The 11,103-nt window shown below is 35.1% G+C and overlaps 2 protein-coding genes across 2 annotated transcripts; one reads left to right on the top strand and one right to left on the bottom strand.

The window, feature by feature from the left end:
• The first annotated feature begins 657 nt into the window (after positions 1-657).
• LOC8272406 (protein RKD4) lies at positions 658-2,950 on the top strand. The gene is made up of 2 exons (XM_048380144.1): positions 658-1,732; positions 2,483-2,950. Exons 1-2 carry the CDS (start codon positions 1,115-1,117, stop codon positions 2,639-2,641), a joined length of 777 nt encoding a protein of 258 aa, XP_048236101.1. The 5' UTR covers positions 658-1,114; the 3' UTR covers positions 2,642-2,950.
• Positions 2,951-3,853: 903 nt separating this feature from the next.
• Positions 3,854-6,006, bottom strand: LOC8272407 (uncharacterized protein At4g00950). The gene is made up of 2 exons (XM_015717723.3): positions 5,035-6,006; positions 3,854-4,113 (listed from the first exon to the last, which is right to left on the bottom strand). Exons 1-2 carry the CDS (start codon positions 5,668-5,670, stop codon positions 4,054-4,056), a joined length of 696 nt encoding a protein of 231 aa, XP_015573209.1. The 5' UTR covers positions 5,671-6,006; the 3' UTR covers positions 3,854-4,053.
• Positions 6,007-11,103: the final 5,097 nt, after the last annotated feature.

Below are 11,103 nucleotides of genomic sequence, written 5' to 3' on the forward strand. Positions count from 1 at the left end.
AGAAATTCAGTAGGTATCAATTACTTATTTTTTCTTTTTAATTTTTAATTTTTTAAATTATAATAAGGAAATGAATTCCAACTTAAAACCTAGCTTAAATTGAGATATATATTTTTTGTCAGATTAAATTTATGAATGTAATTTCATTATTATTTATTATAAAAATATTAATGAAGTAAAAAAGAAATACAATAGAATGAAAAATAAAAATTATATCAATTTTATGTATTTCTTAAAATCTTCACTTGTGAAGAATAATGGCTATTGCCACTTGCCCTAGAACTTAAGTGTCAATTTTATATATTTTAATAAAAAATATTTTAGTCATAATAAAATATAATTAATGTTATTCAGCACCTTCTTTAATTACTTAAAACAACAGTAATTTTAGAATGGAGGGACAATCAATTTATTCGAGATCGAGAGAGAGAGAGAGATAGAACGCCATTGCAGTTGCATGAATGAAGATGCAGCCCCCTAGTGATTACTTAGTAATTGCTAATTGGTAATTGTTCCAATAATTAATGCCCAAATTACAACATTAATTCACTTCTTTTTGTAACTCTCATTCACAGACGTGTGTGCATTCTCCAATATCCATTCATCATCTCCCGATCACTCCCTCTTCCTTCATCATTCATTCAATTTAACTCAATATATACCCTCTTAATTTGTCTCTCTCCACCCAGTATGGCATTATCCCTCTAATCCTCTCTGTTACGTCTCTATTTCTGATTTTATCAGTTTAAGTATGGATTCTAAAGCTACAGGACAACCACTAATGAACATTGCAAATAAAGAAAACCCATTTGACATTGACTGGTCCTGCACTGAAATGGAAGAAACCTTCCAAATGTAAGAACCCCGTTTCTATTTCACATCAGTTAATGTTATATTCTTGCTTTACTGTGAAATGGGTAGTGGTTTCTCGCTACTAATCAATGTAAAGATTCAATTGTTTAGTGGTACTCCATGGGTTCAAGCTCTTAAGCCCTAACCCATTAAACTTTTCTTTCTTTCTTTTTTCTTTTCCTTTTGAAGAAGAGTAAAGATTTTATCTTGTTCTTGTTTATATTACTTTTCTTCTTTGATTGGTTTTATACTGCCATGCAGAATGTCAGAGCTTCCGCCAATACAGAGCTGCATCGAGATGGATTCTTTAGCTCTGCCATGGGAGAAGGATGATTATGGGTTCGAGGGGTTTGAAGAGTTAGATATTGATTGCTCCATTCTTGATAATAGCCTTGTTTCTTGGGATGAAGATTCGATGATTGACAGAAAGCCTATAGTGAATAGTCTTAAGATTGAGTCAGGTGCAGTTCCTCATAAGGCATTGGCTCAAAGTCATGATTGTGCTTCAAATTCAAGCATGAACAAGGAAGAAAATACAGTGGTTGACAGAAACCCAGCAGTGAATAGTAGTGTTATCAATGTCAAGATCGAGTCAAGTGAAGTTTCTGATATGATATTGGCTCAAAGTCAGGATTGTGCTTCAAATTCAAGCATGGAAAGGGAGGAGGAAAAGAGGATACCAAATGGGGGAAGGAAGAGAGCATCAGTTCCTTTAGAATTCGAGGAAATTCAGAAGCATTTTGATGTTCCTATTACTAAAGCTGCCAAGGAGATGAAAGTTGGTCTGACTGTTTTGAAAAAGAGATGCAGGGAACTTAAGATCATGAGATGGCCTCATAGGAAAATCAGGAGCTTGGAGTCTCTTATCAACAATGTTAAGGTAATAAATATGTGGCAACTGGGTTTTGAATTTGCAAATTGTTCATTTTCAAGTGTATGTGTAATCATCAGGTAGTAGATTATAGGTGACAAATCCATCATGGGAAGGTTGCAATACTAGCAAAGGAACGATAAGCTTTGCACTCAGACTCTCATTTTTTAAATGACCTCACCTTACCACTGGACTAAAACATCAGTGCACCGAAGTATACTTAAACTTATAATTTAATATATTTTTTTTCTCAGTATTACAGCACTAGATTTAGTAAGATTTCCATTTAGATAGTAATAAATTTTTTAACAAGGATTATTAAATTTATCAGTTCTTAATCATAGTATAGAAAAATGGATCCATTGTGCACATTAATTCATTTGTCAAGTTATTTTCTTTATTCTTTCCTCTATCTATTTCATGTCTACTTGATAAATTTGACACACAAAAATTGTGTATTTTTAAATTAGTAGGATCGGAGAGAATTCATCAATCTTGCTTATTTTGTTTCTAGTGAAAGGTAGCTCTCTTTTTCTCAAAACCTCCATTATCATGGCTTCGGAAAACATGATACATCCATCCTGAAAATGGTAGCATTATTTCCTGCTTACTTGGCAGTCTACTTGGGACGTTCGAGTCCCACTCATAAAATTTTCCCATGTCAAACTTGTACATACATCAACTCTCATGCTAATCATACACTTCTCCGCATTTCGTGCTTTAAGGGGTTAATGGTGTAAATTGTGTTTAATAACGTAGGAGATGGGTCTGACAAAGGAGATAGTGATGCTGGAGGAACACAGAAAACTTGTTGAGAAAGTGCCAGGTATGGAGCTGACTGAAAGAACCAAGAGGCTGAGGCAGGCCTGTTTCAAAGCCAATTACAAGAAGAAAAGGTGCTTGGCAGGTTATGCTTGACATCTCTTTCTTTTAACTTCTGGTACATACACAGGTTGCAGGATATCGATCAACAGGCAATGTTAATGAGGGCTTCCATACAGATGTATATGCTTTAGGTTTTGCTAGCTTTCCTTTGAGTCAAAAAATAGATAGATAAAACTTTCTGATGAATTTCTTGCAAGTATGTATAAGTCATCATATAGACTAGAAAATCTTGCAGCCTTTGTTTACTTAATGTCAAGCCATCTTACTGTTTTTAGTATGCTGGTAGAAACAATAGAAATTTTAGCCTTGTGCAGTTTTGTCAAATCTTTTTTTGTTGATGGAGATCAAATTTGACCCAAGAAAAATAATAATAATAATGCCTCCAGCCATACTCTGCCAGTAAGATAAGTAGGTTGAACAAGTCATAACTAAAATACTTACTCTTTGTTTGGTGCACTGATTGTGTGAGGGGAGAAAAAAAGAAAAAAAGAAAAAGATATTTCATGTCTCTGCTTGAGATGTTTATTTTTTTTTAAAAAAGGAAAATAAGATAAATATTTAGACATTTTTATTTTTGACATGTGATTTTTTTTATTGAACTCAGCCAAAATAAAGTTACAATTTTACTTTCTTTATTTTTCTTAATTTTGTTCCCATTATTAAAGAAAATCTCAAATAAGTTTATTTTCGAGCTGGTTTTAATTTTAGAATAAAAATAGAAATTAAAATCTAAATAGAAAAGAATTGAAAATAGAGTTAATTTTAGTAATTGGAATAAAAATTGATAAAATTTTATTTTATTTAAATTTTATTTTCAATCTTATTATAATAATAAATTTCTAAAATATTTTTATAATTTTTATATTATAAACTATTATTTGATTATTTATATATAATGCAGTATTTTATTTATAATGTTATTAATTAATTATTATTTATTACAACATTAACAATTAATTATTTTTATATTTATTTGACGATTTATAAACCGTTTATCCCTTAAAAGAAAAAGAAAAAGAATAATTTTAACTAATTAAATAATATTATTTCAATTGTGAAATAGTTTTTAATCAATCAAACTCCAACAACTAAAATGACCAACTTCGATTCCCATTCTCACTTTCCTTTTGAAACTAACATTTACTTTTGTCAATTTTCAAGAATCAAAATCCCTTTACTATTTAAACATTCAAACAAACAACAGAAATCTGAAACTCAAGACCAATTAGTTGTATACTACACATAGACAACAAAATGACTATCAGATGAAAGTAAGTTGGCAGTCACCAAAATATTATTACATAACATCATCATTCTTCATTATTTCTATTTACAAGTTTCAAGTTTTTAAGGAGATTAGATTACACCACTTTGGCACGCGGTGATTACATGATCAAGGAGATCTCAAAAGTTGGGCTCTGGCTATATATATATATATATAGCACTCATTTTCTCTGCCTACGTCTCCATGGGACCACCTGCTTAAAGCCTTCGTAGATGTTTGTCTGCAGTTACAATATCTGTTAGTAATGCCCCATAAAATACAGAATGTAAGCACAAAAGCTATGGCAACCAAACACACTGCATACCTTTCTACCAAATGAAAAAGAAAAGAAAAGAAAGTTCCATAGTGATTGCTAATTTATCAGACAAACTCAATTTTCACACGAAATTAAATATTATTTATAGAATTAATTAATTATTATTTCTTTCATGTGAAATCAGTGCAGAATTTGATCTTTAAATTTACTATTAACATATCAAATTCCTTAAAATTATTTTTTATTCAAATTAAAACTAAACTTTTGCTTTTAACATAAATTAGTAGTGTTTAATAAAAATAATTGATTAATATTTTTTATTTATCATTGTATTTTAATGCACTTTAATCCAAGTATTAATAATAATATTAAATTATTATATAATCTCATTTTAAATTATTAATACAAAATAAATGATTCTAGATAAAAAAATTTAACTATATTTTTATTATACACTAGACTTAAATTATATTAAAAATAAATAATTTATTTTAAAATAATAAAAATAATTAAATAATAATATTTAATGTTAACACCGATTAGTTTCACGAAAGAAATACTCACAAGTACACTATTAGTAAAAAACAATTAATGAAGATCTTGTTTTTAAAAATAAAGTTTTATACTAATAATTTGTATGAAATTAATGTAAGTAAATTTTTCTTTTAATATAGTTTAATTTTAGTATCGTATAAAAATAATAACTTTTAATTATTTATTTTATTTAATAATTTAAAATTAAATTATATAATAATTTAATAATATTTCTCAAAAATATAAATGTTTTTAATATGTTGAACTTTATTTTATTTAATAATTATCTCCTCCCTCCTTTGTAAATTAAAAAAGAAAAAAAAATAGGACCATTTGATTCTTTATACTTACCCACAAATGTGATCTTGAAGAGGAAGAGAAGCTCGTGAGAAAACTAGGTTTCCTTTTAATCCTTGTGATCTTCACCTTACTACCATGATCACCATCATCAAAACCACAAGGTACAGAAAAGTCAACACTCCCATCACAAACGACCTCTTTAGTGTTACTGTCCTTTCTGAAACTCCCCCACCTGCTAGACCCTTTCTTGTTCAACTTCTGTAACCCAATAAACGACCTTCCTTTCCCAAACGACAGTGATCGAGACCGAGACAGAGACTGATGATCATCACGAGTAGTAGTAGTGCCCATATAAGGACCATCTAAAACAGTTGTAGGAGAAGGTATATTATTAACCTTACTGGCCTCAAATAACAGCCTCGGAGGCAAATCTAGGCACCTCTTTGCAGTCTTGGGCTTGGGGTGATGATTGTTGCTGTTGCTTTTGTTGTTGGTGCAGGAAGGTCTTGGCTTGCCTGGTGCTTCCTCCCACTTGAATGGAACTGATGCTGGGGCATGGATTGGTGGAGTCAATAGACCTGGTTGCTGTTGTTGTTGCTCATATGGCTTGTTTGGAAGCGAAAGTAAGGAGAGTTTAGGTGCAGGACTTGGCTCATGATCATAATCTTCATCATCGCACCCTCCCATGGCTGATTTCTATCTTTCTTTGTCTAACTTGAAGGTTTAAAAAACTCATGCAGGAGTGACTATCTCTAGAAAATAATCAAAACCAAGTTCATATTTTCGATCATATTTATGAGGTTAGGTAGGTGAGGAGGATCACAGTTTTTTACAGATGGAGAATGTAAATAGTGAGGGTCAGGTCACACAGCAAGGACGCTCCTGGCGCTTCTTCTTCACGAGGTAGTGCCCAGTTCTTTTATTTTTGTTCCTCATGGTCATACCTTTGGGCAAGGGGAGAGAGATAAGGCCCCACAGTATAGAAATTTTTGGATGGTAAAGTCACCATTAACGGTCAATTCTTTCTTGCTTTCTGTCTTCTCAAAGTCATTAAATTAGTTGTTTTAATTTTTGGTGATTAGGAAATGTGGTAGGGGAGGACAGTTATGATATGATATGATATGATTTAATCATAAATTAATTGTTTAATTAAGGTGATTAAGAAGTGCTTTGAGGGAGGATATACGCGTCTAAATGAGCTCGAATTTGAGCACGAGCTCTGTCTTAAATTGACTTGAACCAAATTACTAAGGTTATGCAAACTGCCTTCAAGCCTGATCGAGTTAGAATAATAAAATTATTATTTTTAATTTTTGGATTTATCCTTTTGTAAGTGGGAAATCTCATCTTTTCTTCTAAGGAAGACATGTGTCAGAGATAAGATTCCCACCTTATCTTTTCTGTCTTATTGTATTTTGGCCTCTCTATATAAAGAGGAGTGAAGAAGTAATGAAGCAAGCGAGTTTTCCTTCCTTTCATCTATGAGCATAATATTCTTCTCCCTCATGGCTTTCTAAATTCTTCATCTCTTCTTCTCGATCCATTGGTTATGAGCTAATTGTTTGCACGATCTGTTTTTCTATGAACCAAAAGGGCTAACTCGGCTATAAGAATCCAAAAGAGCAGAAAGACCTCTCATGACAAGGTGCCTCTATACGGTCTTAGCTTGAGGATTTCTCCTGCCTTGAGTTTACAGCATGAGGATTATAGAATGAACAGCTCTCGGATCCATTTTGGTATCAGAGCCATGGTGACAGAAGAGAGAAACCCAGCTATCATGACTTCAGAAATCACTACTCATACCTCTACTCTACAACTCTCTCCTTCTTGCAGAAAAACTATATCCAATAAAATTGACCACCTTGTGGAAATTTCTCATATTCCTGAGAATGTCCAAATCGAAAACACTCTTGTACCCATCATTAACCCATATAATATCTTCAAGAAACAGAACTTTGTTAGAAAAACCTTCAACCAAATCATCCACAAACAACCCTTATCCGTTAAAGAATATGTTCAATCTTCCTCTCTTTCACAATGTTCTCTTACCTCTACCACTCAGGAGCAGTATGTTACTCTTGAGATTCCTACTTCATAGAACAATGGAGGAAACAGGGATACACACATCTCCATCTCGGAGCTGTCAGGCTAGTCCTCTCATATCATGTCAGGATGGGTCTACCAGTTACGGCCCGTATGTCACTTTTGGATACCAGATATCTTAGATACGAGCATGCAGTAATTGGAACTATAGTCACAACACTTAACACTGGGAGTGTTGTTCTGACTTTCTTCCCCAATTTTAACCTATCTCTCAATGATCCCTATCTGTCAACTGCACTTAAGGTCCAAGTCTAGATCATTGGAGCAAATCAAGTGACCGATGCCCTCTCTGCGACCCTGCACCACCAGATTGTCTACAGATTACAGGACCATGCCTTTAATCTCCAGATCCCAGGCTTCCAAGCCTCCTCAGATGCTTTATTTATTATGGCTGACTCTGGCCAAATTCCTACAATAGTCCAAGCCCCAAGGCAGCTGGAAAGAGAAGATCTGCAGAAGTTAATCCCAACTGAATGGGTGACCAATTATGAGAAGCTCTAGGCATCTCAGCCCAAGCGTGTTTAGGCCACTGACCCTCTTTTTGTTAACCAAAAAGATGGTACTGTAAAGACGATTTTCACAAAAATGGAAAAGTCTTCTTCTGCACCTTCTATCTTCCAGGCATCAATGATACAACTTGTGTCTAGACCTAGGGAAAAGATCCCTATTCACTCTTTTCAGTCCTCTGGACATCATATCTATGCTGCCAGAATAAAGGGACACTTTATCTGGGATGTTGACCTAGGAATGTGCAGATCAGGATGCACCTGCAGAGATGATCTCGATTTTGCTGAACCATATTTTCAACATTCTAAGCAAAATTCAAGAGACATGACTCTAGAAACTCCATGTTTAGTCATGGAACCAAGGCCAGATGACCGAGATCCAGACGGTTCTTGGATTGGCATCCACAGGAAATAAAAAGAAAATCAGAGTAAAGCTCTTCTTCCTATGTATAAGGAAGCCTTAGAACTTCTTGCAAAAGAAGGAAAGACTATCCTTGACATCACCTTTGACGAAATGAAGGTGCTTTTGGCCCAAATGGGAGTTGTGTTTGGGAAAAAGCCTTCTACTACTTGCAGAGAAGAGACTCATTCTGATTTACCAGCAGTTCAACCATCTCATGCAATCCAAAGCTGTTTCATGTTCCAGCCTGAGGATTCCCCCCCCCCCTTGGGAAGTCCGAAAATAAAAGATCAGAGATCCTCCCCTCAAGGATTACTCCATCAGGATCCATAGAGCCTCTAACTCCACCAGAAGAGGTCCTAAATTGGCAGACCTCAAATTCCATAGTTCAGAATTCCTATCTGAAGAAAATAGATGGAAAATTAGATCAGGCTCTTCATTTGGCTCATAAGCTGGACCAGAAGTTGGACACCTTCTCACAAGAAGTACTCCAACTATATTCTTCTCTAACCGTCAAATATCAAGCCTTGGATAAAGAGCTTCGAGTTCCTTAACCGATTACACCAGCTTTCATCCAGAAGGAAAAAGAAAGGCAGATTGATCAAATTGAACATGACCTCAGAAAGGATCAGTCTTCTATAATCCCTTCCTTTACATCAACAGCCTCTACATCTTCTGCCATTGCTCCCTCATATTATTCTTCATTTCCTTTTCTCCCACAACCAGAACAAGAAAGAACTCTTTACCAACCCTTTGGTACCTTCTCACATCTATACCCAAAAGGCTCCATAACCCAACAAAAGAAAATATCTCCTCCTCCAGTTTCTAAAGAAAATAAATTGCCAGACCAATCACTCATTAGTCCGTATGATTCTGATTCTTCCTCAAATACCTCTGAGATGGCTGATATCACAGAAATTCTCATGAATACCTCTACTACTGAACCCAGTACAGAAGTAGTGGAGCCTGAAGATGGCACAGAGGATGCGCAGTCATACTTTGCTCCTACTGGAGCTTCATACCCAAGGCCAAAATCGACAACTGGCATGGGACCTTGGTTCTCCTTTGATGATTTGCCTCCATCAAAATGGAAGGATAAGCTTTCTGAATTTTTGGCATGGATTGATCTCCAAATGACTTTTGATGGTGCCACACTTAAAAAGGTTCTTGCTGAATTTGTTACGAGATTCACAGGAAGTTTAAGAGATTGGTTTCAGTCACAACCTGAGTATACCAGGCTCCAGTTTGTGACGCTACCAACTCCATCAAATTTGATCCGCGATTCTCCATAATCAGTTCCTTGGAAGTTATGATCTTGTTATAAGGCAACAAAAATAAGAATACTTTGATCGAAAATGTTGTTCGTTGAAAATTAAGGATCTGGAGAGACATTACTCTGCTATGTCCAAATTATATTATGTCATTAGAGGGCATGACGGTGATGATACATTGAAATATACTTTCATCACCTCAATTACCAGATGAGATACAACCAGAAGTCAACAACATGATCGTCGCAACAAAGAAACCAGTTACCTCCATTACCCCTGGAGAAATCTGGCAATTCACTCTCTCTTCCATCAAGAGATTATGTGACCAACAAGAATTGTTCAGAAGGTTATCTCAGCGAGATTTGATTGTTCAAAAGGCCTGTAACAAAAGCCACCTCAAGATTAAATGCAAGGCCTCAAATTGCGTCTGCTCCAGTCATAAAAAGAAGATCGGACGTCATTTCCAAAAATACCCGCGCAGAAATAAAGAATTCAGAGGAAGAAAGCCGCACTCAAAAGGATTCAAATATTTCCGGAAAAAGAGGAATCAAGGCCACAAATCAGACAGATGCTATATCTGCCGAAAGAAGGGACACTATGCTAAGAACTGTCCCCAGAATCCGGAAAAATCAGCAAAGATGATACAACAAGTCAGCATGTCTATGTCTCTCCCAAATTCATTTGAAGAGGATATAGAGTCATTCTTATCAGAACAAGACAATCTTACTCCAGAAAGTCTCTTTGGAATAGAGGCAGAATATTCAGACTCCACAGAATCCTCAAAAGAGTCCTCTTCAGACTCTGATGATAGTGAGATTCCAATTCTGATGATCAGTCTCCCTTCAAAAGAAGAAGAAGATATCCTGACAAATGTGATGCAGTACCCTTTCTCTCCATATCCACTTCCTGAGTTATCTCAGCTTGCTACAAAAATTCCTCCAGTTCCTTATGTTCCTATACAAGTCCTGCCTTCAAAGTATGCAAAACCTGTTTCAGTTATAGCTTTCTTTGACACTGGAGCTCAAAGAAGCATGATAAATCCCGAAGTCCTTCCATCTGAATACTGGAAGTCTCATGTTCAGTTTTTCAGAGCAGCAAATGGTCAAACTTTTAAGACTACTCTAATCATAAAGCAAAAAATCGGGATACAGTTTTTCCCTAATTGCGTGGTATGGACGCACATCATTGGCTCAGATCTCCCAAACAAAGACCTCTTAATAGGGTTTGATGTTTATCATCAAGCTCAAAGGCTTCAAATTCTTCCCAATGGAATAAAATTCAAGAGGCAATTTCGTCCTTACACAGATATGTCTAATCTGTTCACTATAGCAGATACAAAACCACCATTTTTATAATACAAAGAAAAATTCCTTCCTTTTTGTCCAGAATCCCATTCACATTTCCAACATCCTCTTCCCTTGTGGAAAAATCTCCAGTTCTATATCAGCCTCCCTTTCAAGCTCAATGAAGATATCAACCCAACAAAAGCCACTCATCTAGGAAAGTCTCCTACAGATCTAGCCCTTGCCAGATCAGAATGCTTGACTCTGTTACAACAGGGCCTCATTGAGCCCATAACCTCACAATGGGCCTGTCAAGCTTTTTATGTGGAAAAAATGTCTGAAAAGTTAAGAGGGAAAAAGAGACTTGTTATTGATTATAAGCCTTTAAACCATTTTCTGCAAGATAACAAATTTCCTCTCCCTCGAATTTCAAACCTAAAAGTCCATATTCAAAAGGCCCAGTTCTATTCAAAATTTGACCTTAAGGCTGGATTTTGGCAATTGGGTATCCATCCCTCAGAAAGATACAAAACAGCCTTTTGTATCCCAAACGCCCA

Source organism: Ricinus communis, chromosome 1, assembly GCF_019578655.1.
Source record: "Ricinus communis isolate WT05 ecotype wild-type chromosome 1, ASM1957865v1, whole genome shotgun sequence".
In the NCBI taxonomy this organism is placed as follows: Eukaryota; Viridiplantae; Streptophyta; class Magnoliopsida; order Malpighiales; family Euphorbiaceae; genus Ricinus; species Ricinus communis.

Coding starts and splice junctions, on each gene's coding strand:
- LOC8272406 (XM_048380144.1), top strand. CDS start 1,115: ATGTCAGAGCTTCCGCCAATACAGAGCTGCATCGAGATGGATTCTTTA. Junction 1,733..2,482: donor CTCTTATCAACAATGTTAAG/GTAATAAATATG, acceptor TTAATAACGTAG/GAGATGGGTCTGACAAAGGA.
- LOC8272407 (XM_015717723.3), bottom strand. CDS start 5,670: ATGGGAGGGTGCGATGATGAAGATTATGATCATGAGCCAAGTCCTGCA. Junction 4,114..5,034: donor CTTCAAGATCACATTTGTGG/GTAAGTATAAAG, acceptor TTGTAACTGCAG/ACAAACATCTACGAAGGCTT.